The sequence below is a fragment of the Mustela erminea genome, chromosome X (assembly GCF_009829155.1).
Source record: "Mustela erminea isolate mMusErm1 chromosome X, mMusErm1.Pri, whole genome shotgun sequence".
In the NCBI taxonomy this organism is placed as follows: Eukaryota; Metazoa; Chordata; class Mammalia; order Carnivora; family Mustelidae; genus Mustela; species Mustela erminea.
The window spans coordinates 3662159-3689828 of record NC_045635.1 but is presented as its reverse complement, the minus strand read 5'-3'; the positions used below and the strand labels follow the sequence as shown (position 1 = coordinate 3689828).

The 27670-nt window shown below is 43.7% G+C and overlaps 1 protein-coding gene across 8 annotated transcripts in view; it reads left to right on the top strand.

The window, feature by feature from the left end:
- NLGN4X (neuroligin 4 X-linked) overlaps positions 1 to 27670 on the top strand; it is a 298374-nt gene that overhangs the window by 47318 nt on the left and 223386 nt on the right. For all 8 annotated transcript variants that reach the window (XM_032331040.1, XM_032331043.1, XM_032331041.1 and 5 more), the window contains one exon: positions 25317 to 26104. In XM_032331040.1, the coding sequence (XP_032186931.1) occupies positions 25633 to 26104 (472 nt within the window). In that variant the 5' untranslated portion in view covers positions 25317 to 25632. The remainder of the gene's footprint in view (positions 1 to 25316; positions 26105 to 27670) is intronic.

Here is a 27670-nt window from a genome sequence, read left to right as displayed (position 1 = left end):
CTGTACTTGAGGATGGGTGGGTCTGGAAGACACCTCCCCTTGTGTCAACAAAGACTGGGGGCTACTGGGATGGCCTTTGGTGACTTGGGCAAGGTCCCCATTGAACCCCATTTCTTATATCCTTCCACATGCTCTGCCCTGGGCAGCTTGAACCATTCAGAACCTTCCAGAATCAGCAGTGTTGACTCAGACCCTCATGTGTTGTGATGTGCTTGCTGACCTTTCTTGCTGTATCTGAGTTTCTGAAAAAATCCTGTTCCATCTAATGTCATGATGTCACCTGAATGTCATTTCCCAGGTAAGCCTTTCTCCTCCATGATGATCATTTATTGAAGAGGGCATCTTTGTTAACCTGCATTCTCTTCCTTATTTGCTTAAGTGCCTGACTTCCCAATGAGCCTGAAAAATCCCTCAAATATAGGAAATATTTTCTATTTTTTTAAGATTTTATTTATTTATTTGTCAGAGAGAGAGAGAGAGAGCGAGCACAGGCAGGCAGAGTGATAGCAGAGGCAGAGGGAGAAGCAGCCTCCCCACTGAGCAAGGAGCCTGATGTGGGACTCGATTCCAGGACGCTGGGATCATGACCTGAGCCAAAGGCAGCTGCTTAACCCACTGAGCCACCCAGGTGTCGCAGGAAATATTTTCTATTATGGTAACCACCACCCCATCGGACACAGTGCCCCTACACAGTCCAAAGCAAATTACTGAATTAATTGAATTACTACTTAATTATTGAATTTATTGAACTAATAACACAAGAACAATGAAGTCAGTTGTTGGTGACAGTGTTATGACTTTATCCATCTCTCATAAATATATTCATTCCATAGCATGTGCATCTCGGTATGAGGTATATTATAATGGATTATGAAAGAAGTCATTTAGCTTGAGGATTCTTTGTTACTGTCTGCTAGAATTTATTCACATGCATGTAGAGTGGTCAAAAGAGGGCCAGGTTTCCTAATGACCATACCCTATCCTAATGCTTCTGGGCAGCCGTGGATGCAGCTAGGAAGATGAGAATGAAGTTCTCCCCGAAGCACAGAGACTTATCATGACTGTTGCTTGGAGGGAGACAGGCACAATATTGGTGCCTCCTAATGCAATAGTGTTTTCCCCAGGAATGCTTTACCTTCACTTGACTTAAAGAAAAATGTAGGCCAGGGTAGTGGAAATGAACCAATAACCTTGTGTCATTGCATAGGGCTCTGCTCCAGGGGAGATCCTGAAGAATAAAGCTTTCAGAATTACATCAAGAAATCAAAGTGAAGATTGAAAAAAATAATGCTGTCAGCAGTTTAGACTTTGTGAAGGTCATGGAGAGAACACTTATCTGGAGTTTACAGCAAATCTGATCTCTCTTCGTTTTTGTTGTTTTGTTTTTATTTTTATTTCATAGTCAAAGATTGTTTTCTTCTTAACAGGTTCTGCTGCTACTTTCTATTTAGAAACAGTAAACAAATGCATGTAGCATTCATTATCTACGATAAGCGGACATATCCAGCATTCCACTGCAAGCCTGTCATTACGGTTTAGTGTAGCACTCACTCACATGCATATGTACTTAGCACTTTTGTTCTTTGTAGGTTTCTTGTCTTAGAGTCTTTTCAAATTGAACCTGGTTCCTAAAGATACACATCCATTGTTCAACACAAAATGAGGTGAATTTATTAAAAACTTAAAGGGATCTTAGTGACAGGACATTCATCTATTTTAGTCATGTCTTGTAAGCTCTGAAAAGGTGGACACTTGTCTTCAGTGCGATAACCGGGAGTCCTAAGGGGATGTCTCTAGGAAGACAGAAAGGGACCTCAGTCACAGCCTTGTAAGCTGAGAAGAAGCCACCGACTTCTCCCCCTTGTTTTTGCACTTGGCTTCAGCTGGATCTTTGAGGGTGTCTCTGTGATGTGCACTTGCCTTTTGGTCCTGAGGGAGAAGCACCTGCTCTCTCCACCCACTTGACATGAGAGGTTAGGATTCAGATGGCGAGTAGTGCGTGCGGAGAAGGCTGAGCTCAGTGAGAGCCATCTGAGCAGATGAAGTTCGTGTGAACCAACACTGATCAGATGAGGTTGGTGTGAACCCGACACTGAACAGATGAGGAGGGTGTGAACCCAACACTGAGCAGATGAGGAGGGTGTGAACCCGACACTGAGCAGATGAGGAGGGTGTGAACTCAATACTGAGCCGTTGAGGGTGGTGTGAACCCAGCACTGAGCAGATGACGAGGGTGTGAACTCAACACTGAGCAGATGAGGAGGGTGTGAACTCAATACTGAGCAGATGAAGGTAGTGTGAACCCAGCACTGAGAAGAGGAGGAGGGTAAGAACCTGGCACTGAGCAGATAGGGGGGTGTGAACTCAACACTGAGCATATGAGGAGTTGTGAACCCAACACAGAAGATGAGGTGTTCTGAACCTGTCACTGAGCAGATGAGGAGATGTGAACCAACACTGAGCAGATGAGGAGGTGTGAATCCAACACTGAGCACATGAGGGTGGTGTGGACCCGACACTGAAGAGATGAGGGTGGTGTGAACCAACACTGAGCAGAGGAGGAGGGTGAGAACCCAATTCTGAGCAGATGAGGAGGAGGGTGTGAACCTGACACTGAGCAGATGAGGTTGGTGTTAACCCAACACTGAGCAGATGAGGAGGGTGAGAACCCATCACTGAGCAGGTGACGAGGTAGGAACCCAACACTGAGGAGATGAGGAGTTGTGAACACAACACTGAGGAGATGCAGCATTGTAAACCTGACACTGAGGAGATGAGGTGTGGTGAACCCAACATGGAGGAGATGAGGCGTTGTGAACCCGACACTTAGGTGAATCTGACACTGAGCAGATGAGGAGGGTGTGAACCTACACGAGCAGACGAGGAGGGTGTGAACCCCACATAGAGAAGATGAGGACAGTGTGAATCTGACACTGAGCAGATGAGGGCATCAGCATCAGTGAGCAACTACCCAGTGACCAGACAAGGTACCCCACATGCACCCTGGAAAATTACAATATCTGGGTTTGTTGTTTCTTAACATTGCCATAAAAATCACATAAGTAGCAGGACTTGAAATTTTAACCTACTCCATTTTTTTAATGACTTCTTCAAAGCCCTGGACACTCATGGGAAGTGGTTTACATGTAGGATGGCGTGATCTTGTCTCTGGGATGACATTACCGGAAACCTTATCCCCTTCTCCTGAGTATATTAAGGTTTTATAGTTTTTGTCAACAAAATAGGCCTGATTTTCCTTTCCAAGCCATCCTCAGCTTTTTTTTTTTTTTTTTAAGTATTAAGGTATAGGAGCTTTCTTGGCTCAGGCCTTCAAAAGCTTGACTTGATGTTGTCTCTTTGCCAGTCCCATGGAATGTAGTGTTCCTCGGTTTTACCTGAGTTATATGAGCTGTGATAGTGTTCTCACACAAGTGACAAGATCACTGGATGCTTAGCTTTTCTGTATTTTACTCATTTTTAGGAGAAGTCCATGAGGGAGATGTGTTTCTCTTGCTCATGCATGATCTTGAATGATGGGCACACTGGTGATGATGGTGACTGTCAGCACATTGCAATACCTGATTTGAAAGAAAATGAAATAGTCAGGGCCTGCCAGAATAATTATGGATGGATTTGCTGGCTCTGTGGCTTTCAACCTTCCTTTCACATGAGTGGTCCTATTTGACGGGTTAGGCAGAGATATCTTGTCCATTTTCCTTGGGTAGAAATTGAGTTCTAAGGAAGTGAATTGTTTGCCAGAAAAATCACTGTGGGCTCTTGTTCAGTGATTGTCTTCTCCATTGGGTCCACGAGGATCCCAGGAGATGTTGACTTCTTACAAGTATAGAAAGACCAAATCAACAGATGAATCATGTGATTTGCTCCGGGATCAGAACTTAGTGGGCGAACATGATCACATCCAATTGTGCTACAGTATGTCGTCAAGCCTGCCTTTTACCTCCGGTGGTCATGGAAACCATAGTAATAATCAAAAACACCAAGGGAGAGCGTGAAGGCCTGGCTAGGGCCATGGCGACATCTGAAATCTGTCAGCTCCCATCTTTGTCCCACTTTCTAAATGTCAGGTGTGTCATGTGTCAACTTTGTAGATCCTCTCCTGGTGTTCTTTGAAAATATCCAGAGGTTCTCCTACCTCTAAGCAGTTTTTCATGTTCAAAGGACATGGTTCTGTATGAGTAATTGGTTATTTGGCAAGAAAATCAATTTGGGCCTTCCTGTGCAAGAAATAAACATGTACCAAGATATCTCATGATGCTTGTGGAATCAAAACAATGACAGATGGTATAGGATGTTATTTAAGTGCATGATATAAGGGGAATTGGGTGCCCTCAAATACCGTTATTTCTTCTTCTTCCCGTGCCATTCTTGTGCATTCTATGTCCTGAACCCAGCGTTCTTGCTCTGGGCTATCAACCGTAACATAGGCTGACAATCAGATCGCTTTTCTTCTGTGCTAGGACCTGTTCCAAGTGCTTTTTGTGCACTAACTCGATCATCTCAACCTCTGTATCCAATACTTACCATTCATATTGGTTTCCTGTGGCCGCTGCGACAAATTACTACAACCCAGTGATTAAGGCAACACACATTTATGACATTATACTTCTGGAGTTCATAAGTCCGAAGTGAGTCTCAGGGAGCTAGAATCAATAGGGCAGCAAGGCTGCATTTCTTCCCAGGCTCTAGGGGAGAATCTATGCCTTTGCCAGAGATCCCAGAGCCTGCCCCAATCCTTGGCTCATTGCCCCCTTCCTGTGTCTCCAGAGCCACTGGCTTTGGTCCTTCTCATGGTGAGATCTTTGTGATTCACTCTCTTCTGTGTCCCTTGTTCCTGATAACAATCCCCATCCTTCCATTGGGTCCACCTGGGGGATCCAGGATCATCCCCCTATCTCCAGATCAGGAGATCAGCACCCATTATTCTATCTGCAACTTTGATTGCTATTTTCCATGTAACGTGATGTATTCAGAAGTTCTGGGGATTAACACGGGCATATCTTTTGGGGGCGGGGTCATCATTTCAACTACCACACAAGCGCAATCCTTACTTTAGAGGTGAGGAAACTCAATGCTGAAGGTTGAGTGACATCTCCGAGGTCATAGGGTGGCTGTGTGGTAGAGGTATGGGAAAATATGACCATAGAGTGAAGCAGGAGGCCATTGTCAGGGTTTGCTGTGGTCTGGAGGTAGGACACATACTGACCTCAGATCCTTGTGCATCCAAAAATCACTCAGGAGCTGCCTTTTGACCTTTAATATGAAGGAATGGGTTACAAGGCAATGGGTTATAAGTAATGGCGGAGGGCAGGGGAGGTACAGAGGAAAGTGAAATTAACATGAACAGTGAAACAATAGTGAACCAGACATTTTAAGCCAAATCTGAACAATTTTCAAGCCCTAGATTGTTTGTGTGTGCAGAAACAGCAGGTACCAACGTCCTCAAAATCTTAATTTAGTGGGTGCTCTTTTTTTCCCAACAAGACTTAGAAATTTTAAATGAACTGTCAAAAGAAAAAGGTGTCTAACGATTACCTACACTCCTCCGTGGAGGGTACGATATGCCCCCACCCCACTTTGCAAGCGCTTTGATCGTGGCTTCAGACACGCGTTAATTGCTTCCGCAAACTTGTAAATAATATTTCCACAACACGAACGGGAGACTTTCTCCGTAATCCTTTTTGATTCGCCGATTGTGGCTTTTCTTTTAAATACTCAATTTTGCTGATGTATTTTAAGAACTCAATTAAATTACAGAGGGATTGATTTGAAGTCAGCAACCTCTTTATATTAACACTGCCAAATATCCTTTAACGTGAAAATGCTGAGAGGCACCAGAAAATTTAAAACTCAATTAACACCGAGGGGTTATATTATTGAATCATTTTGGCTCTCTTGCATAGAATGCCGTCGCGTCGGAAAAGGCTTCATATCCTCGCGGTTAAGAGCGTAGGGTTTAGAAGACAAAAAAAGAAACGGCGTGAAGCCTAGAACCACATTTTTCTCCTTGGACAGGTGTCATCTCTATATAGATTTTTATTACCAATCTACCAATAGATTTTTATTACCAAGGAAGAGCCTGTATTTACACATCATTATCCCGCAAACTTCGCAGCTTACGTTAGGGTTCCCTCTTTGGGGCGTACATTTTATGGGTTTGCGCAGACGTAGAATGACCTGTATCCAGCATGACAGCATCATACAGAATACATTCATGGCCCCAAATTTTCTCAGTGTTCTCCCTATTCATCTCTGCCATGCCCACCCCAAGCCCTGGCAACCATTGATTGTCTCTATGGTTTTACCTCTTCCAGAATGTTCTAGAGTTGGAATCAAAGACCACGTAGCCTTTACAGATGGCCTTCCTTCACTTAGTAATGCACATTGAAGACTCATTCACAGTTTTTCCATACATAGCTGGATTGCTTACTTCCTTTTAACTCTGAGGGCTCTTCTGCTGTCTGGATGGACCCCAGTTTACCCATCCATCTAGGGAGGGACATCTTGGTTGTTTCCCAATGTGGGCCATTATGAATAGAGCCGCTATTAACACCCACGTGTGGGTTTTTGTAGGGATGTAAGTCTTGGAGTCCTTTGGGTAAACACCAGGGAGCGTGATTGCCGTAATATGTATAATTTGTCATCTTCTGGAAATGGGAAGACGCTACTGCTCGTCTTGACTTCTGAAACCATTATGTGCTTCGGGAATGAGAATGCCCTGGGCAGAGTCATTCTTCCAAAGACAGTGGCAGCGTGTGTGCCAAAGGGATTAATCAGAGCTATTTTTAGGGGAGCGTTTCTAGCACAGAAAACAAGCACATAAGAGGAGGCATATGGAAGGGCCCATTGTTCAGCAGACCACCCCGTGGACCTCTGTTCTTTGGATAAGGCTGCTGTGGTAGGCACTGCGAGCTTGCTGACCTCCCCTTCCATGGTCAACCGTGTTCTAGTGATGGATCTCTCCCATGGCGAGCGTAAAAGGAGGAGATCCACGTAGCACATTGTTGACGTTACAGAAAATTACATCTCTCCCTTGTCATCTGCTTTCCTTCCCCTCCGTGTAAATGTTTTCCACAGCTCTGCAACCTTCTATCCCTGTGTAAGCGTCTCTTCTGGGGGAAAATGTATGGGATTTAATTTTCTGTAGATGTAATCCTAAAATTAGAAAGTTAATCCCGCAGTACTGTGTAGATAAGCCGTGGACTTTTCATTTGCAAATGCAAGGATATGGAAATCGTCATAGATGGCTGATACATTTTGGATAAAAGACTAAAGGGCCGGAGAATGTCTGTAATTCTGAATGAAGGCGCTGTCTGGCGTTTTTGCAAAACAGCTGTATCGCATTCTTCTTTGATAGGCCACTCTGTTCAGTAGTTTCTTTTCTGTCCTTTTCAAAGTCATCTTGGTGCTTCTTACCCTGCGGAAAGGAAGGGGGATTGGCCCCGCTGATCTGGTGGCTCTCCTGGTTGGAGAGATAGACTCTTCTTCCATCCCACGTCAACATTAGTGTTGCTGCTGCCTTGACTAGGGATTGTGGTGTAGGGAAAACACCAGTGACTTTGGCGTCTATCTCTGCTCTTGACTCCATTGGATTTTAGGGACTGCTTACTCTCATGTAGGATATTCGCAAATTCTTTGGCTTTGGAGCCTTGTCAGGAGACCTGCAAACAGTCCGTTCCACTAACTGTCCTGTTGTCTAAACATATACATGGGGTTCTTACTCAGGTTTAGATGGTAGACCCCAGCCTCAGTGGAAACACTGGGGCCATTAGGAGGCTGTTTTGGCAGCATATGATGAGCAGGACACAGCAGTCTTGAACTGATTGGATGACCTAGATGGAAGAACATGAGGATATTAATTGAGGAACGTTGAGAGCTCAGTGCTGGCATATATTCGAAGCATGACACTCGCCCTCGCTCCTGGGGTCAACTTACTCTTCTGCGTGAATTTACGCTCTTTGCCCTATATCTTAGTTACCTAAAAATCGTTTTAATCTAGCCGTATTAGATGCATCTGCGCTAGATAAAAACGAGAGAGAAAAAGAGATACTTGATGACAAGCTCTGTAAGAAAATGCAGTAAAACACGAAATATATTGGATCAAGCTACGTCCTAAATGACTTTGGAAAGCATTTACTTGGAGCTAATGAAATTGCATCTCGTAGAGACCTCTCTCCATGCTTCCGGGTGGTGGAACGGCCCACGATCTCTCGCCACCCCACCATTTCTCTCTAGTTTATTTGCTAGTGCCGGTTCTTGGATTATGTGCGGAGCTATTTTTGTCGGAGTAAGAAAAATCAATCATTTCCACAGTGATGGAGAATTCCATGTTTCTCTTCACCTGGGATTGACTGGACGTAGTCATCAATCTTCCTGTGTCTTCCAAAACCTTGGGCTCCGTTGAAGTTCTGCAGAACCACACATTTTCCACCCTGTGTGGCAAAGTACTGCCCTTTGTCCCACTCCTCAGGAAACTGAAGAAATTTATTCAGGAGGAATTCAACCCAGACAAGAGGCACCAGGCCCTTGAAGATTAGTGCAGTGAACGCCGAGCATTTAGGCTGAAAACTAGGGAATTGGATATAGTTTGCTTGCCAGTGGCCCATCAGCCTTTTCCCTGGCCCTCTCTCCCTGCCCAGGGTAAAAGCCACTGGCCTTCCACAAAGCAATATTGGAGCATTCTTTTTTTACAGGGAAGCTGAACAGGCAGTTCTTTCTGAAAAGGATCCCATAAAAGGCTTTTGAAGACCCTTTGAGTAAATTGCTTTTTCATTATACAAAGGTCCTCTTGCTGCAAACCCCCACATAGAGCTTATTCTCAAATGAAAAAAGATAGTTTTTTTTTTTAAGATTTTATTTATTTATTTGAGAGAGAGAGAGGGAGAGAGAGAGAGCATGAGAGGGGTAGGGTCAGAGGGAGAAGTATAGTCCCTGCTGAGCAGGGAGTCCGACATGGGACTCGATTCTGGGACTCTGGGATCATAAACCGAGCCAAAGGCAGTTGCTTAACTAACTGAGCCACCCAAGCACCCCGAAAAAAGATAGTCTTACTCCTACATATTCTAGCAAAAAACCTTCAGTAAGAGAGCTTCAAGATAGCCAATGAAAGAGGGTTATCAGGATCAGGACACAAAGCATCAAAGAGAAAACACACCCAAGAAATCTCTAATCTATAACCGAAATATTGATCCTTCAAACAAACGAGCAAAAAACAAATGAGAATCCTATGAAAAAGCAACATAATAGGCACGTTTTTAAAACTTGGATGGGAAAATAAATAGGAGTCTATTTCCCGTTGGTAAAAGCTAATGAGAGCGTGATAGAGAAAAAGGAAAGAAAATTAAAAGTCAATCCAAGTTACACGCAGTGATTCAGAAAAGAGGTAGAAATGAGCTCTAAGTAATTTAATTTTCCCTTAGCATCCAAAGACCTGACTTTCCTGATTTTGTGGGGAGGGGGGCACTGGATGTCCAATAGGTGAATGGAATGAAAATTACTCCCCAGCACCGTGTCCTGGGATTTCCATGAAGGAGATGCTGAGAGGTTGGGATCCTCAGACCAGTTGGAGAAGCATATAAACAAAGACCACAACCATAAATAATCCAGAATTAAAATGCCAGGGGACCCTTTGAAGTCTTTAGTGAAGGTTCAGAGGCAGAGAATCCCTTTAGCAGCTGTAAGAAAAGTGAATTGGCAAGATAGATGTCTATCCTGAACCAAACTGTCAATCTGAAGTCAGCGTAAAGAACTTTTACTCCTGCAGGGTCTCGAAAGATTTGTTTCATGCCCTCCTCCTCGAAAACTGTGTGATTATGTCTTCCTTCAAATAGCAGAGTAAATAACATGGAAAGCCGTGGTTTGCAAGGAAACAAAATGGACGTAGTGGAAGATGGTGGAAGGGACTGAGTCCCAGAGGAGCGCTGGGTGCACGGTGGGACAAAAAGGACCCTAGAGAGACAGATCGGGACGGGAAAAAAAAAAAAAAAAAAAACAAGAATAAAAGGAAAGAGGCATTTGACCCTGTACAAATAGTACTTGGGATGGGCTACCGTTTTGTGAGGGCATTTAGAAAAATGGAACAGGAGGTACAGAAAAAGCATGAAAATGAAATCCTGAGGCTGTTACGGTCTCCAGAGAGCACAGATTCTTCCAGGAAGGAGACTTTGCAGAGTACACATCTTGGTTCAAGAGTCACCATGAATCACCTGCTTACGATAATGCTCATGGTGAAGAGTGATATGCCCCGACACAGTGTGGGCCCTCTACGGGGATGGGAGGAGAAAGACTCCAATAGGGTCGTGGTTGCCTATAGAAAAATGTTAGATAGCATCCCAGAATAACATATCAGTATATAATAGATCTCCCGAGACAGCTGTGATCATGGTGAGACGGTGGGGCTTGTGCGTGTTGGCACACGGGTTTGCTGGTTGGTGTTACTGACCTTGTTTGAAGGAGGCTCATAGTTTGGGTTTTAGGACTTTGTGTGGGTCTTTGTGGACACACAGTTTCTCTAAAAGCAGAAGCTAATAAAAGGCGCCAATCGCATAGCATGTGTGGATGGGTAACCCCATCAGAAACAGCACCATTTTGCAAATTCAGCGGGCCCTTAGCATGGCCTGGAGAATTTCAGAGATATGTGGTATCTGTGCCTTGTTCCCCCAGAGACTCTGGCCCACTGGGTCCTGGGTGCCTCCCATGAAGCGGGATTTTTCAGAGTTCTCCAAGGATTCAAATGGTCAAATTTGAAAACCACGGGTCTAGAGTGGCACAGATCATGGCTTTGACTTAAAAATCCTATCCACTGTTCCCTTCATCTAGACACAGGGCTTTCCATTGAAAACATAAATGAAGAATGCACCTTGAACAAATTTCATCACTCAGTCACATTTTTGTCCCCTCTATTATGTGATGTGTTCTTTAGAGAAAGCCTGTAATCACTTAAAAATGACCTAATGTTTTCTCTCAAAAGCTTTCTATTTTCTGGTTGTTTTCCTTCTCTCCCCCCAACGCCCAACCCCTGGCCTTTAACTGAAGTCACAGAACGTTCTTGTTTTGGAGAGCTTTGCCTATCCTACGGGAAGCCCATTGTGCATGGTCCATGGCGCGGTTCCAACATAATTGTTCCACTTTCTCCTGTTTCGGTGACCGCACATGAGGTTGAATTAAATATAATTTTCTCCGTTTGCATTTCCCTGGCGTTCAGCCTAAGTGGCCCCGCACAGGACCTCCGAGCACTCCTCTGGTCTCATTCTGTGAGCTCCTTTCAGTCAAGGGCCAGGGACATCATTACCGGTGCCCGGAATTTGCTCAGTGCTCCAGGATGCTTGTATTGGAGCAAAATTTTCTTTCATTATGACCTGCTCTTTGCCAAGCTGTTACGGTGGGAAGGACTAAGTTCCTACACACGAGTGTTGGCCATGATCCACAGACCACATTCCCTACCTTTTGCAGCAAGCCTCATCTACCTTTCTTCAATGGACCTTCCACCTGATCAGACAGGTTGTAGGTCTGCATGTTCACCAGCAAGAAGTTGCGGAGTTCCTCAAGCATTTCTTTTTGAGTTCCTTTTATCCTCGGAGAAGCTAACTCATTAAACACATGCAGTGCTGACATTTAGAACTGACACCATGGCATAATCTTCCTCAGTCTCCTCGAATTACTGATTTGGGGAGACCGGACTGATTTCTTCTCCCTCTCTGCTGGAGATGCCTGCGGTTTCTCCTCCTTTGAGGTCCCTTTCCAGGATCCGAAAAACCAGAGCATTTCTGATGGGGAGCTGTGTCTCTATCCTGCCTCTTCTGATTTTTCTTTGCTTTTTTATGAGTTTTGGCTTCCTAAGCTTGTTCTTTTAAAATATCCTTACAGCTGATGAATTTTTTAAATAGTCCTTCGTGTATTTCTATAAGCTTTTAATCGGGGAGATGAAATTTAACACCAAAAATGTCCTGATTGGGGGTGGGGCTTGTCATTTTAATCTAGTCTGTACAAAGCTTCGGGAAGCGACTAATGTCTATCACACACACACCAATGTGTACACACCGATGCACACACATATAAAACTGAAGCTTATTTGCTAATACATATTGAAGTCAGTTATTTGGGCTGCCTAAATTCAGCACATTTTCCCAGTGACCTAGTTAATTCAAAGGACGTACTTCATAGAGGCGAGTTGTTTTCTGTTTGTTGTTTTAAGGACTTTTGACACGACCGGCTGATAGTGCTCTCATATGTGAAGTTGCAGTAGGAGCTCTTAAAATAAAATGAAACCTTCCCTCTTGGTACCTTTCCACTCGGGGGAGTTTGCCAGGTGATAATTTCACATCCAGACTTCATAGATGTGTGTACTGCATCCTCTCAGTAGCACCGTCTGGGGTGGCCAATTGAAAACATGCAGTAACAGACTTGTTAAGAGATAATTAAACATGGGGGAAATAGAACAATTGTGGCAGAGGATTTAATTGGGTTTAATTGGGTTCGGAGGAATAGGCTACGGTAAGAGAATAGCTCTTAATAGGAGGTCTGAAAATAGCCAAGGAAAGCATTAATTGCAGAAAATCTGTGACATCTGATTACCGTAGTGAAAAAAAAAATGAACCAACCTTTTTATATTCTTCTGTATAGAGAAGGAGGGGACTAAGAGAAAGAAATCTTCCCATATATCTATATATTTAAGAAACACAAGGAGTTTGGAGATTCAAAAGGGATCAAAAGGAATGCCCATACAGGCGAGGGAGAGACCTACCCGTTTAGAGTTTCAGGATTTTGCCATTTGTTATGAAATACTCTGGAGATTATATAATATTGGGACTTTCCTGGTCTTTTCTCTGAGAAATGGAGCATGGGGGTTGGAGGACGGGGTGGAGAAGTAGCAGAGCTTCCATCAGTTCTTCTTATCACTGGCGTTCTTTCTCATGGCTTCAGAGAAGGAACTCTCCCTGAGCACACAGCAGCCAATTTAGCATTCCTTTGTTTTTCAAGTTGTAGGTTTGAAATTTAAGGGGCTTGGTTCATAGAGAGAAAGACCATGTGCTTGCTGGAGTCTTTGTGGAGGATAGAGGTGCCTTGGTCTTGCAGATGACTCCCACCGCCCAGCTCCCTACACCTACGCAAGGGGCACACGTAGGTGTTTTGGTTCCTGGATGAGAGAAGCTAAAATTTTCCTATTAACCACTTGTTGTGGGCATAGGTTTGGGTTTTAGGGAGGCCAAGATGACACAGTCTCAGGTTCCACCAAACGTGTCCAGGGAGAGGGGACCAGGAAGACGTCCTTCACCTGGGGGGATATGACCAGAGCCAAGGGAGACCTGCAGGTGGAGGGAAAGGTCATATATTTTCATGGTGGACTGATGCTAACAGCAGGTCTCCCCAAGGGAGGGAGGAAAAGCCAGAAACGCTCATACAAAATAGTTGAATAGATGGTCTTCATTCACACAACCACATTCACCTTCTCCACCAGCAGAGAGCTGTGCTGTAACCTTTGCTGTATCCACCAGGTCACGAGAGCAGTCAACCTTCACGAGCCAGGTTGTGTCAACAGTTTGGCCATGATTCAAGGGTTCTTAACCATGAATGTTTGGGGTATGTGTGTGATTATGTGCGACCCCTTTGTCAGCATGTTGAAAAATGAACCCTTTTTTCTAGAAATTACACTTTTAAGGGTACCTGGGTGGCTCAGTCAGTTAAGCGTCTGCCTTCAACTCAGGTCTTGATCCCACAGTCCTGGGATTGAGTCCTGCATCGGGCTTTTTGCTCAGTAGGGAACCTGCTTCTCCCTCTCTCTCTGCCTGACACTCTGCCTGCTTGTGATCTCTGTCTGTCAAATAAATAAATAAATAAAATCTTAAAAAAATAAAAACAAAACAATACTTTTAAGTTCTAAGATAAATAAGCCTAAAAGGAGACCAGTTTTTTTTTCTTTAAATTTCATTTTATTTTATTTTTTTCAGTGTTCCAGAATTCATTGTTTATGTCCCACACTTAGTGGTCCATGCAAAACATGCCCTCCTTAATACCCACCCCCAGGCTCACCCAACCTCCCACCTTCCTCCCCTCCAAAACCCTCAGTTTGTTTCTCAGAGTCTACAGTCGGTCCTGGTTCATCTCCCCCTCTGATTTCCTCCAACTCTCTTCTCCCTGTTTCCCAGTGTCCTGCATGGTATTCCTTATGTTTTACCATATGATAATTGACTCTCTGCTTGACTTATTTCACTCAGCATCATCTCTTCCAGTCCCGTCCACGTTGCTACCAAAGTTGGGTATTTGTCCTTTCTGATGGAGGCATCATACTCCATAGTGTATATGGACCACATCTTCCTTATCCATTCGTCTGTGGAAGGGCATCTTGGTTCTTTCCACAATTTGGCAACCGTGGCCATTGCTGCTATGAACGCTGGGGTACAGATGGCCCTTCTTTTTACTACATCTGTATCTTTGGGGTAATTACCCAGTAGTGCAATTGCAGGGTCATAGGGAAGTTCTATTTTTAATTTCTTGAGGAATCTCCACACTGTTCTCCAAAGAGGCTGCACCAACTTGCATTCCCACCAACAGTGTAGGAGGGTTCCCCTTTCTCCACATCCTCTCCAACACATGTTGTTTCCTGTCTTGCTAATTTTGGCCATTCTAACTGGTGTAAGGTGACATCTCAATGAGGTTTTGGTTTGAATCTACCTGAGGGCTAGTGATGATGAACACTTTTTCATGCGTCTGTTAGCCATCTGTCTGTCTTCTTTGGAGAAGTGCCTGTTCATGTCTTCTGCCCATTTTTTGACGTAATTATCTGTTTTGTGTGTCTTGAGTTTGAGGAGTTCTTTATAGATCTTAGATATCAGCCAAACGGAGACCAGTTTTATTGGAAGGATTGGAAGGATTATCAATTTATCATTTTTTTAAAAATCTGCCATAATAATGTATGTACTTGTTTTGTGTATTACATATTCAGATCTCCTTAAGAACCTCATAAATGCACAATTTCAAAGTGGTGGTGAGTATACATACTATTTTCAGGTGTTTGCAATAGCATTAGTTTGATAGGAAAATATATGTGATTTTTTTATTGGGGAAAATTGCAGGAATTTCTGATACTATTGAGTGTGTTTTGTGTCCGTGTGTGTTACACTTAACGTTTCCAATTGGAGTAGAAAACACCACATTTCAGTTCACATTCAGCGAAAACAAAGATGAGATTTATCTGTTTACATTCATAGAACCCTCGAAGGGTTCCCCTGAAGGGCGTCCACGGAAGGGCATTTGGGTAGGAGAGGGGATCATGGAACCTCAGTAGAGGAAAGGGTTTTAAACATTTTTCTACCCAGATTTCCTTTTTAAAGCCTGCATGTGTAGGTAGGGATTTTTGCCAGAGCTGGGGGATGGGTGTGAGACAGACTAGGTCTCAGTTTGGTGGGTAGAGCGTGAGAATTCCTCTCTGTCAAAATAAAACCAAAAAATAGCATTATAGGGCTTATGCTGTCCCTATAATTTTTACTTGAGAAACTTTCAGGTCTCAAGATCAGTTATTGCTGAATGTTCTTTACTGCCTTTCTTGGCAAGACGCTTTTCATTTTAAGGGATTTTTATCTTGTGAAAATGATCGTGAGGAGATGCCTTGGAGTCCCGTTATGTGTTCTGGACTTGATCCTGGTTCTGTCTCTCAACTTTGAACTTCTTGTTCTTGCCTTCCTTTCTGAACCTGACCCTTTATTTTGCAGCTTCCCCCCTTCCTTTCTCTTCTCCCATCCCATGTAAGTGTGCAGGAACAGCTTTTAAGGGAAGCCTCTTGCCCATATTCCTGATCTCAGAAGCCCTAGTCATGTCCTAGAGCTGGAAAGTCCTCTCTGTTAGGTTCTGATTCCCCATGCAGGAAACCTCTCTGTCATGATCTCCATTTCTGGGGAAGACTCCGTTTTCACACACCAGTACTCCTGGTGGAAGGATGCAGAGCAGATGATTTTGGGAATGGACTGGGGGGATCTGGTGCTCAAGACAGTAGACGAATCCTGGGAGCTGGTGCCAGAGTCGTGCTGGGGAAGGAGGATGTGTTGGAGAAAGGATTGTTTCATAACCTGGAACCCTACAGCTTATAATCCTGTCACCTTGTCCTTACAAGTGATTTTGCCATCCAAAACTCAACTTTGCTCTGAACAGCCAGAGGAAACATCACACAGAAATAATAATTTCCAAAATACAGGGTCTTTCCTACAAGATGAAGCAGCCTTCCCTCAGAGGTAAAGTAGTCAGAGAGGGTACAGGCTTCAGAGAGAAAAGAGGGCACTCCTGCTGGGGTTATGTAACATCAAAGTGGTTCTTGGGTCATGGATGGTGTCTTGGGATACGTTCTGAAGACACCCTCCATTTTGGACAGCACACGGCTCATTAGGAGAGGCTGTGAACAGCAGTTTCGAAGCTATTTACTGAAGACCCGCAGAGACCTACTTCTCATTATCGCCTGAGATGGTTCTTGTGGTTGTCTCCCCCTTGGGAGCACACGCTTCTTGTGCACACTAACCTCAGAGGGTCCACGTGTTCAACCATCTGTCTGCAAACCCACCACAAGTGTGCCACCATCTGTCTGCAAACCCACCACACCTGAGGTTGCTGTTCCAAGTCACACTGCGTTGTTAATAACTGTGCAGGTCTTACTCAAACTGATCGTTTTCTTTTGCAGGACAACTCGTTCAGCATCCTCTCTATCTTCAATATTGCCTTTTAGTGATTTAGATTTTATCGTAACTATAAACGATGGGAAGACATAGCCTTTCGAGAGCTCATCAAGAGTGCCTGGCATCTGGGGTCCTTACTTTGCTTGCAGACGTGCAGACAAATTTAGTCTCCAAACTGGATCAAAACGCTGTTTTTTTTTTTTTTTTTTTTTTTTTAAAGTCAGTTCTCATTGAAATTGGCTGAAGCTGGTAAAGTGTCAAAGAGTCTGCCATGTTCTACTGATGTGTCAAAGAGGGAATTAAGTCTCCCTGCTTTCAAGATAAAATTCCTATGGGTAGAAACCACAGGAGCTAGACCATGGGGCACAAAAGAGGTTTAGGTCAGAAACATGAGTGGAGCTGGGGGTTGGCATACAGGTTTAAGGTGGTACCCACAGGAGGCAAGCTAAGGAGAACGTCGGGGAACCTGACTTGCCAGTTCTTCTGCCCTTGTCTTATCTGACTTCCTTCTGCATCTTTCTCTTCCCTTTAATTTAATAACCTCTCCTGAGACCTTTTGTTTTCCCAGTGCAAATATTAATCATCTCGGGTCTTTGCCCTTAGATTGCTCATGGTCTAGCCATGAATGTAAACATTTAGGAAGTACCTATGACATCATGTAAGTGTTCCTTCTGGTATTATCTTTCCCACTCTCCATAAATCTTGGTAAGCTCATATGTACATTTTTGAAGTTCAAACTCCTCCGTTACCGTCTTGAAGAACCCAGCTCTCCCTATATACCTAAAGTTTTAAATGCATCTCTTAGACACTCCATCCCAGTTTTGTCCTGCACGAACCCACAGTCCCGAAGGAGGAAATGGACAGTACGTGTGCTTCATTGTAGGAATTTCAATACAGGCTTTATGTCATCAACTGGGATGTAGACCATGTTCAGATGGGACTTGGATGGGCCTCTCCTTATCAGAGTGGGTTCCAAGTGGAAGCATTGACTAGGACCTCAGAAAGTAATTCTGATTAGCAAGCATTTCTTAGAAGGATACTTTTGTTCTAAATTTACCTATGTATGTACACATTTACATATGTTTATATCTATATTTATATAAACTATAATTATGGGTATGTAGTCACACACACACATACGTTCCTACACACTTAGAGTAGCGTACCCAGTAATGGCCCCGTGTCACATTCTGTACTGTGCCCATTTCATAGATAAGAAACTGGACACAAAGATGGCTCACACTCTCCTCGGTGGTTGCTGATGGAGTTGAAGGCGGGGTTAATGGTAGGCGGCATGACTCTAGAGAAAACGTGTGTGACCAGCCCCAAATGATCCCCTAGGTATTTAACACGTGGACAAATACGTGTTGTGATGCATCTCCTTGTGTATTTGAGTCTAATTCTTCTACCGGCTCTTGAGTCTTGTCTTTGGAAAGGGATAATCAACATTACATAGAACACGTTTTCTTGACTATCTACAACACAAAGACCATTGGACAAGGTGCCATGGGGACCTACAAAGAATGGAGAAGGCATAATTTCTGAACCTAAGGGGCTTAATATCTCAGTGGTTTAGTTTGGAGACACACACACATGCACAGGTGCGTATTCATATCACATTATCAGTTTCCATCAGTAGAGCTATATATGGAAGATCTTGTGTATATGGGATATATAGTGTTTCAGTATAATACATATTCCATGTCTATGTACATAAACAATGTATAGTATATATATTATATATAGTTTAGGAACAAGCTTATGAAATAACTCCATAGAATTAGACATGAGAGGAGGGGAGTAGATTATTTATACTGAACAAATAGTACCATAAATCCGTGTATTGGAAACAACGGCGTGTTCATCCTGACTCTTGACGAAAGAGTCACGTGAACGACGTTGGTAATGTTTTTACCGCGCTGATCTACGTCTGACATATGGCAAAATGCATTTCTTCGCGGGGGGGTTGGGGGGATGGCTGCAAGGTGATTCCAACTGTTTCTGACACAATACACGTTCTCTTGTTTTTCTGGCTCAATTATTTCCCTGATTCTCTGCACCATGTTCTGTTCCCACCGGCTTCCATATTTCACATACACGCCGTTTCGAGGATAATAGTATGTGGTTTCCGATAATCCTCAGGCTGAAGGCATCTTAAGAGGTGACTTGGTCTGAGCTCTCCCTGTGTAGGTCAGGGAGCAGAAGCCGTGGCCCCTACGTGATGGGCTAGAGGTGTCCTGGCTAATTAGTGACCAGGGCAGTGGGGCTCTTAGCTGACCTGACTCTCCATTTCATCGATGCCACCAGGACCCTGATTTTTTTCATGGACTGTGTTAGCAGATGGCCTCTTCTCCCTTGGGCTCGTAACATAACTTTGGAGAAAACAGTCTCCATCTTTCCTTCAGGTTATAAATCTATTTCCATAGTGCATGGGAAGATGAAGTTACTGAGCCAAACCCACAGAGACATGCAACTCTTGATTAAAACTTGTGTTGTTAAAGAATCAGACTCCTAAAATGTGCACTACATATAAACGTGGAAGTATACACATTATATATATTTATGTAAAAACAAAAATTAAGCACACATACCCACTGCCGGACCACAAAATAGAATGTTATCGATTATCTTTGCATATCTGTGTTGGTTGAGCCCCACTGTCTTGTGTCTCAGGCACAACAGCTATCCCAGAATTTGGCTTTAATGATGGCCTTGAACTTTTAATATTTTAGCACAACGATAGCCCTAAGCAATGCCCTGTCTAGTTTTGTATAAAGCTATATAAATAAAACCACACCATATGTATTCTTCTGTGACTTGGTTTTTGTTTTTGCAATTTCTCCATCTTGATACATACTCTCTGTATTTTATTCATTTTTCACTACTATATAGTATTCTGTTTGGGGGGAGCCAACATTTATTAGTCCATTCTCCTGTTAATAGGCATCTGGGGTATCCTACTTTCTTTGTGTGTTTGTGTGTGTGTGTGTGTGTGTGTGACTCTGGCTGTATGTGGACACTCTTGTGCATATCTGAAACTCTCTAGAGGCACCTGGGGGGGCTCAGCTGGTTGAGCACATGACCTGTGGTTTTGGCTCAGGTCATGATCTCAGTGTTGTGGGCTCGAGCTCTGCATTGGGCTCTGTACTCTGTGGGGTCTGCTGGAGAGTCTCTCCCTCTGCCCCTTGCCCAACTCATGTTCTCTGTCTCAAATAAATGAATAAATATATATATTTTTAAAGCAGCTCTTTAGGAGAAATGGAGAAGATATATACCAGGTAGTATGTATGTGAGACTGTGTGTGTGTTTCTGTTTACTGGCACCAAAGTCTTCTCTATGTTCGAGTTCCTCATGGCACACAGACTTGGTTTCCAGTGGAATGGCACTGATTTTCACCAGGATGCTATGACGATCTAGTTGGACCCCACATCTTTGCTCAACACTCGATACCATTTGTCTTCCAAATGTTGGCTAATCCTTTCTGATCTCTTCTGTGTCTCGCCAAGAATGAATCAGGTCAAGCCTCCTGTCCTCCGAGACCCTTGGCCCATCTGAGGGTTTACCATATGGACTCATGGAAAAGAGCCACAAAGATGGTTTTTAACCTCACTTGCATAACAAAAAAAAATTAATGGTATTAGTTATTGAGATAGGGAACAAAATACAGAGACAATGTGAGTGAATCAAAAATGAGATTTTCAGCACACGTAAGCCATGTAAGTGATAATATTCAGGAGACCCAATGGTCTGACTTTGAAGATGAATGACTGAGTTTGGTGACAGAAGTTCACATACACATTCTGGAGACGTTTGCAAGTTACTTGATTTAGACTTGGAAATCCTATTTGGGAATAGTTGAATCAGACACAGAAAATGAGTAAATGGGTTGTTCATACATGCTGATCCCTGTGCTTTCTTTGAACTCACAGACATGAGTGAGGAAGTAAGCAGCCCTGTTAGGGGTAGTTTCATGGAAATAGAAACTTGTCGCAGGGTGGGATCATGTCTCCTTCCCTCATGGTGTTCCCATAACATAGAACGGTGATTTACGAAATACGTATTGACCTGCTTATAGGTTTTGTTCCTAGATGTGACCATGGTAAGTCCTCTTGTCCACATAGTTCTTCCAAAAATAGCCATAACTTACTTCTAATCCTATATTCGGGCTCCATACTATTAAGTGTCTCTCTATCCAGCCAGTTCTGACTGGACCCTATAGAAGCCATTCTCTCTTTGTCCTGGATTTAGTCTGGGTTGCACAGATCCTCTCGCTCTAAACTCTACGTCCTTCTACTGTGGCTCAGATGAGTTCCTGACCCGTTCAGCTTCAGCAGAAGAATGGAAGTTGGGTGGGCAGGTGAGGTCGTTGTTGCTCTGAGGCTATTGTGGGGCATAAACCCACCTTGAAGAACCCATCTTGCCTCCTTGGCATCTTTATCTTCCTCTCTAATTACTTTATTTACATCTAAGCATCATAGCTCAACATGGCGGACTTGTATGGGATCTGATTTTCAGAACTGAAAGCAAGTGTAGGGCTCAATGGGCGATGAGCTGTAACATTTGACCAAAGATTATTGATAGAGTGTAAACTTGCTCCCCTAGGAGAGAGGACCAGAATATTGAATATATGCAAGTAATATGCTAATTGGCTGATGGCTAGCATTGAGTGACTCTTAGTAGGGACCGACAGGGGTGTGTGCGTGTGTACGTGCATGTGCACGTATGTGTGTGTATGTGTGTGTCTGCATGTTGTGTAAGCCTATTCACAAAGCGGACATTGTTCCTCTAGGTAACACACTCACTGGGCTACCTCATGGGCGAGCTCTGTGTTCGAGGACAAAAGATGGACCACACCCCACTCAGACACTGGAAAAAGTTGGTGTGTCCCCCAAAAGCAAAAGGGAGGGACCCCGTGATACCTAGAGGTTGCACACAGTTTCAGGACTGACTGTCTTAGGCTGTCGTAGTAAACAGCACAGGAGGTTTATTGTACAAGGTCATTAACTTGGACAAGGACCAGGGTCTGCTGTTCTTGTCTTGATGCTTCATGACGTCAGATGAAAGTGACTCTTCAAAGTGCCTCTTGGCATCAGATCTCTCTGTGACTCTCTGGCTTTCCATGTAGCTGAGAGTGGCACCCAGTAGGGCTGCTTCGAGCTCCTTCATTCTTGTTCCCTTTTTGGGGTGACTGGAGGTTGTGTTTTTGAAGCTACATCCCCAAAGCATTCTGTCCTCTAACGTATTTGTCACAGCCTGGAAAGGAAACGCCTTGAGTGCCCAGACGACGTGATTTTATTCCTTGTTGGTTCAAAATACCAAAATAAGTTTAGTCTGGGCTGTTCTTAATGAAACACATCTTTTAACGTGAAACCAGTCTCCGTTGGAGAGATGCACGCTTTGGGGAGAAATGCATGACGACTTTTATTTTGAGCCATTTATATTCTGATATGCTTGCATGGTTTCTGCTTTGTCTTAATTACAATCTCAGGCAGGATGACTGCCCTGTAGAGAATCATCCTAAAATAACCAATCAAGTTATAAATCACGTCAAAATGCCAGTCTGAAATATTCCTCTCTGTGCAACCTTGGCAGAGAAACCATGCTGGAAAGCCCTTCTTCATGTTATAATCATATATCTTCAATGAAAATATGATTTTCACTTTTTTCCATTAAGTTCTTTTATTCAGCTAATAGACTTTTAATAATATTTAAATTTAATTTAATAATTTAAATATTAATATAATTTTAATATAACTTTAACTTAATATAATTTAATATAATATAAATTAATATAATTCAATAAATAAATAAATATAATTAAATATACATGAATATAATTTTAAATAATATTGATTTAATAATATTAAAATTCTAATAATTAGAATTTTTCTAATAATTAGAATTCTAATAATTAGAATTTTTAAAAAATCCTTTACGACTTGTAATGCCAAGACTTTTAAAGTTGACAAATACTTGAACGTGTGACCCCCCCCCACACACACATAACACATGCACACATATCATAATCTTTCATTGTAAGCACAGATCCTTAATCAAATGCATGGCCACCAGATTCCATATTGGATGACTCAGACCTCTGTTTCTTCCTGTGGGAAGGACATTTAGTGGTCTACAGGGTCAGCAGGTTTGAGGTTCAGAAACCATGGATTTCAGATTGTAATGACTTGTGCAAATCAGCCAAATTTCAAAAAAGCGAGGAAATGCGTAAGACAGCCCCCAAAGTATGCACATTATCTAGAAAGTGCTCACATCCCCCAGGTGCCTACTCTTGGGTCCTGCTGGTCCATGTTCTCTTTCCAGCCCTCAGCACCCTCTTGGTGGGTGGGGGGTAGATTTGGTCAGTAGAAAGACTTGATCCTTGGACTCAGCCTAAAGTCTAGGCATGACCCGGCTTAGGCACCTGTCATGTGTCTGTGGCTCGTGGATACTCTCATCCATCTTGACTTGGAGAAGAGTTGAGTGGGCCAGAATTTCCCAGCAGAACTCAGTTTCTAAGTCCTGACATAAACCCGCCAACTGAGTCCCACATTTACCAAGCTCTGCCTTCCAGGGACGGTGTGCCGCCTTGTGCGCACGATCTCACTTTACTCTCAGCTGCAAACAGATCAGGAAAGGGAGGCTCAAATATTCTAAATTCTTTGTTCTGCACTTGCTCAGCCCCGTGACCTTGGGCTGACTTTGGAGCCTGTGCCTTTTGTCTCTGTAGGCAGGACTCTTTCAAGGATGCCCCCATTAGGGTCCTACCATTTGTATTTATTGAGTGGGTGTTTTTCTCTGCCCTATACCTTTGCATAGTGCACACCCCAGGAAGAAACTATGATACACCATTTACCTGAATCACAGACAGCTTGGCTTACTTCCCTCAGCTCACAGATGTAGCATTTGGGGACCCGAGTCCATCAGAATCACAAAATCATGGCGTCTCCTTTTATCGCCCGGAAGGCTCCAAGAGGAACAGTGGATGCTAGTTCCAAAGCAGAAGGGCTTTCAGGAAAACAAAAGACTCCAAACATGTCATCACCTTCTTCTTGTTCTTGTCTGCCTCCTAATTATTCAGAAATTGGGTCACAGTGTGGCAGAAATCCAAGTGTTGTGCACGGCAGAATTCAAAGATAGAAGGGAACACATACAACCACCGTTGGGTGAGATGCTTTTTTTTTTCACTGTTATTGGTAAAACCCAGACTCGGAGTGCATTTTCATTCAGCTCTGATGAACTTGGCCCAGGATGTCAGGGACTATGGAATTTCCCCCAGAGGTGGCAGAGCTCCATGACCCATCCAGCTCCATTTAAAAAAAAAAAAAAAAAATTGAGCTTATTGACATATTACTCAATAAGGGCTCATTTATCCATTTAAATGCATAATTATACCCTAGTCTAGAAACACTCAGAATCACCCACAACGTCTTTCCAAGCATGCTTGTCTGTTTTTGGAGTTGAGGAATGCTCTCTTTCAAGCTACACTGCTTGCTGCACGTAATGTGATGTTTTGTATTGCTAATGGGTCATTTACCATACTCTCCCACTCGGGCACAACCTTCTTTACTGTCCTCCGAGGAATGAGTTCTCTAGGCACAATCCTAGGATCTACATCCTGACAAGTCTGGGAGATTACACTCAGTGGGAGGGTAGCTCCAATGTACCACCAGACTTTAAAATGAGCTGCTTGGGGCATCTGGGTGGTTCATTTGGTTGAGCATCTGCCTTTAGCTCAGATCATGATCCCGGAGTCCTGGGATTGAGCCCCGCGTTGGGCTCTCTGCTCAATGGAGGACCTGATTCTCCCTCTGCTTTTATGCTCGCCCTCTCTCTCGAATAAATAAATAAAACCTTAAAAAAAATTTAAGTGGGCTACAAAAGCAAGCAAACAAAAATAAATGAAATGGGCTGAGAGCTGAAAGATTTACTGTAGATGGCTTAGGTGAAAATCAGGATGGTCATTTGGACAAATTTACCTGGGAATGATGTTCTGGGGGGACGTGCTACGTCTTGTGCAATCTTTGTCTTGTTCCGTTTTTATGAGGAGGGGGCACTTCAGGGTGATGATCTGTGTAACGTAATGGTGTATGTCACAGAATACCCCAAAAGGATTAGAATCCAGAGCCTACACTCTCTTGCTCCCTTGCATATCTGATTATCTAAACGTCATAACGCCAGTTTGGTCCAGTCCCACATGGCTCCTCCTCTCCTACTGAACAATGTTGCTAGGCTCCATGCCTATATCCCCTTAGGGAGAAGTGGCAGTTTCCTTAGACACCTGAGAAACACTGTTTTGGGGGTACCCATCCCCTGACTGGCTAGTCTTTGCAAAGAGTGAAACTGAGAGCCATCACTACAGTCATTTGAACAACAGGTATAACAAATGGGAATCTGTTTGTTAACTCAATGGAAACTTGTTGAACATTTTCTAAACGTCATGCATCATTCCAGGTAATGGGGTGCCTGGTGAGAATGAAGGCAAGTCCTGTTCTGCTAGATTTTTCTCCGTGGAGACATGGGTGGATGGATTCATCCTGAATGAGAATTTCATTGAATGATGTTGAGCGCTGCACGGAAGAGATGTGGGTAGCATGCCTTCCCTTGGCTTCATTATTCTCATCTGCTTTCTTTCCCCATTAGGAGGACTGCTCTGCCTTGGAGTTTTCCTAAGGAATCCTTGTCCTTGGGACGTGTTGGATGGTCCCCGCATCTTCGAGCCTCACACTTGCTGGAATTCCCTCCCAGGATTAAGAGAGTACTGCTCTCTCCCACAATGGGCTCCTGAGAAAACAGCTGGGTGCGTCCTTAACCTCGGGCTCTGTCTATGACTCACCGCCGGGGCTCCTCTCCTGGGTCTTTTGCTCCCCAGAAAGCCCTCTCTGTCTGCAGGCTTGCTTCCCAGCTTTGCTTGCTTGGAATTGTGTCACACACAGCCCCGCGGATGTGGCAGTGAACAATGTCGAGACCCAAGGGACTGTTATGGGTGCCGCTGTTCTTCACGCCCGTCTGCGTCATGCTGAACTCCAATGTTCTCCTGTGGATAACGGCTCTTGTCATCCGCTTCACGCTCATCGACAGCCAAGCCCAGTACCCGGTCGTCAACACAAATTATGGCAAAATCCGGGGCCTAAGAACACCATTGCCCAATGAGATTCTGGGTCCAGTGGAACAGTACTTGGGGGTCCCCTATGCCTCGCCCCCTACTGGAGAGAGGCGATTTCAGCCCCCGGAGCCCCCTTCTTCATGGACTGGAGTTCGGAACGCCACCCAGTTCGCGGCTGTGTGCCCCCAGCATCTCGATGAGAGGTCCTTATTGCACGATATGCTGCCCATCTGGTTTACTGCAAATCTGGATACTTTAATGACCTACGTGCAAGATCAGAATGAAGACTGCCTTTACTTAAACATCTACGTGCCCACGGAAGATGGTAAGTACATCCTTCAAACACTTGGAGGTCAGTTCGGCCAGCAGGCTTTTAGAATGTCCTGTGTGGGATTCATCTTCTATAACCTGGTTGTTCTTTCTTCGTATTCTGAATGCCGCTGTTGCCCTAACGTATAAATTATGACACTCGTATTTATTGGGCATTGAGGAAATGGACAGTGCTATAGTTAATGACTTAATTACTATCATGCGTTGCCTTTTCAGCGTGTTACAGTGTTTCTTCCTAGTTGATCACCCGTGTCTGCATAAAGGGTTACATCGTCTATAAAGAAAGATGAAATCTACAGAAAAATCTAGAGAAAACAATAGAATTAAGAACATTGTCATGCCCAAGTTAGCAAACTGAAGGTTATGAAACAGGGTTGTTTTTTGCTTTAACGACTTAAGATTTTAGCTTGCTTCCTTCCTTCTCTCTTTTCCTTCCTTCCTTGCTTCCTTCTCCCTGTCTTTCCCTCCCTCCCTCCTTTGAGTCTTCAAAAGAAAACCACTCATTGTCTTAACTACACAGGCAAGGCACATTTCATAAAACGGATGGCTTTCATCATGTAGAATCTGCGTTATTAACATCAATGTGCACCTTGTTTCCTTCCAATATTCACAGCGATCCGTGGCAAACGGGTGTCCTTAGATGATTTTGGCTATATTTGGAAATAATGTGCTTGCTTGAACAAAATGGCTCCTTTGTTTTCAATAGCATAGCAGTGAAAATTTGTAAAAAAACAAACAAACAAAACAAAACAATGATGTCTGACTTATCAATTTCATGCAACGGTAGTAACATTCAATAATCTCTTCTGTGTAGGTTTCAAATTAAAAACATTTTTTAGAAAGGCTAACCAGACTAAAGTTGTACTGTAATGTAAACACATTTCTCATTTACCATTTGCACATGCTATTTTTAGGCAAGGAGAGAGAGAAGCCTAGAAAGTAAATCTTCCTGGAATTAAAAGCAGGGATTTACAGGAATCATGGAACTCATCTACTGTAGAAACTGCACTGTGTCCTTTGTCACTTCTAGGGGAGAAATTCCATTTTTCTTTTCCTTGAGTCCTTGGAGAATGATTTTCCATTAAGATTTGGCTGGAGGTCTTAAAGAAGGGATTGCATGTCCCACGATCTCCCCGAGTTGCAATGGTGCCATCATATTGTGTTTTCCTGCACGTAAATGGTCCAAGGTAGCTGGCGTAGGGTGTCTTGAAACACGAGGCCAGGGCTGAGTTACTGGGATCTCAGAGGATGCACAGAGAAAGAAATGGGAAGCTGGGGCTTTATAACGTGAGTAATCTCTGGTGCGGGGTGGCCTTTGTCGTGATGCTAAGAGATCACCCCATTACCTTGTAGGTCTAGGTCTGAATGCAATGTTCAGCAGTTAGAGGGACCCACGGATGCCCTCTTGCCACACCGGGGGCTGAGGCACATTAGTGGCTGCCTCGTGCACAAGTGTGGACAAGGCTCAGTGCGCCCAAACCCAGGGAGACATGTCTCTGCAGAGGGCATCTGGGTTTTGGTCTTTCTCATCATCAACCCCGGTGTCTAGGAGCCGCCGATG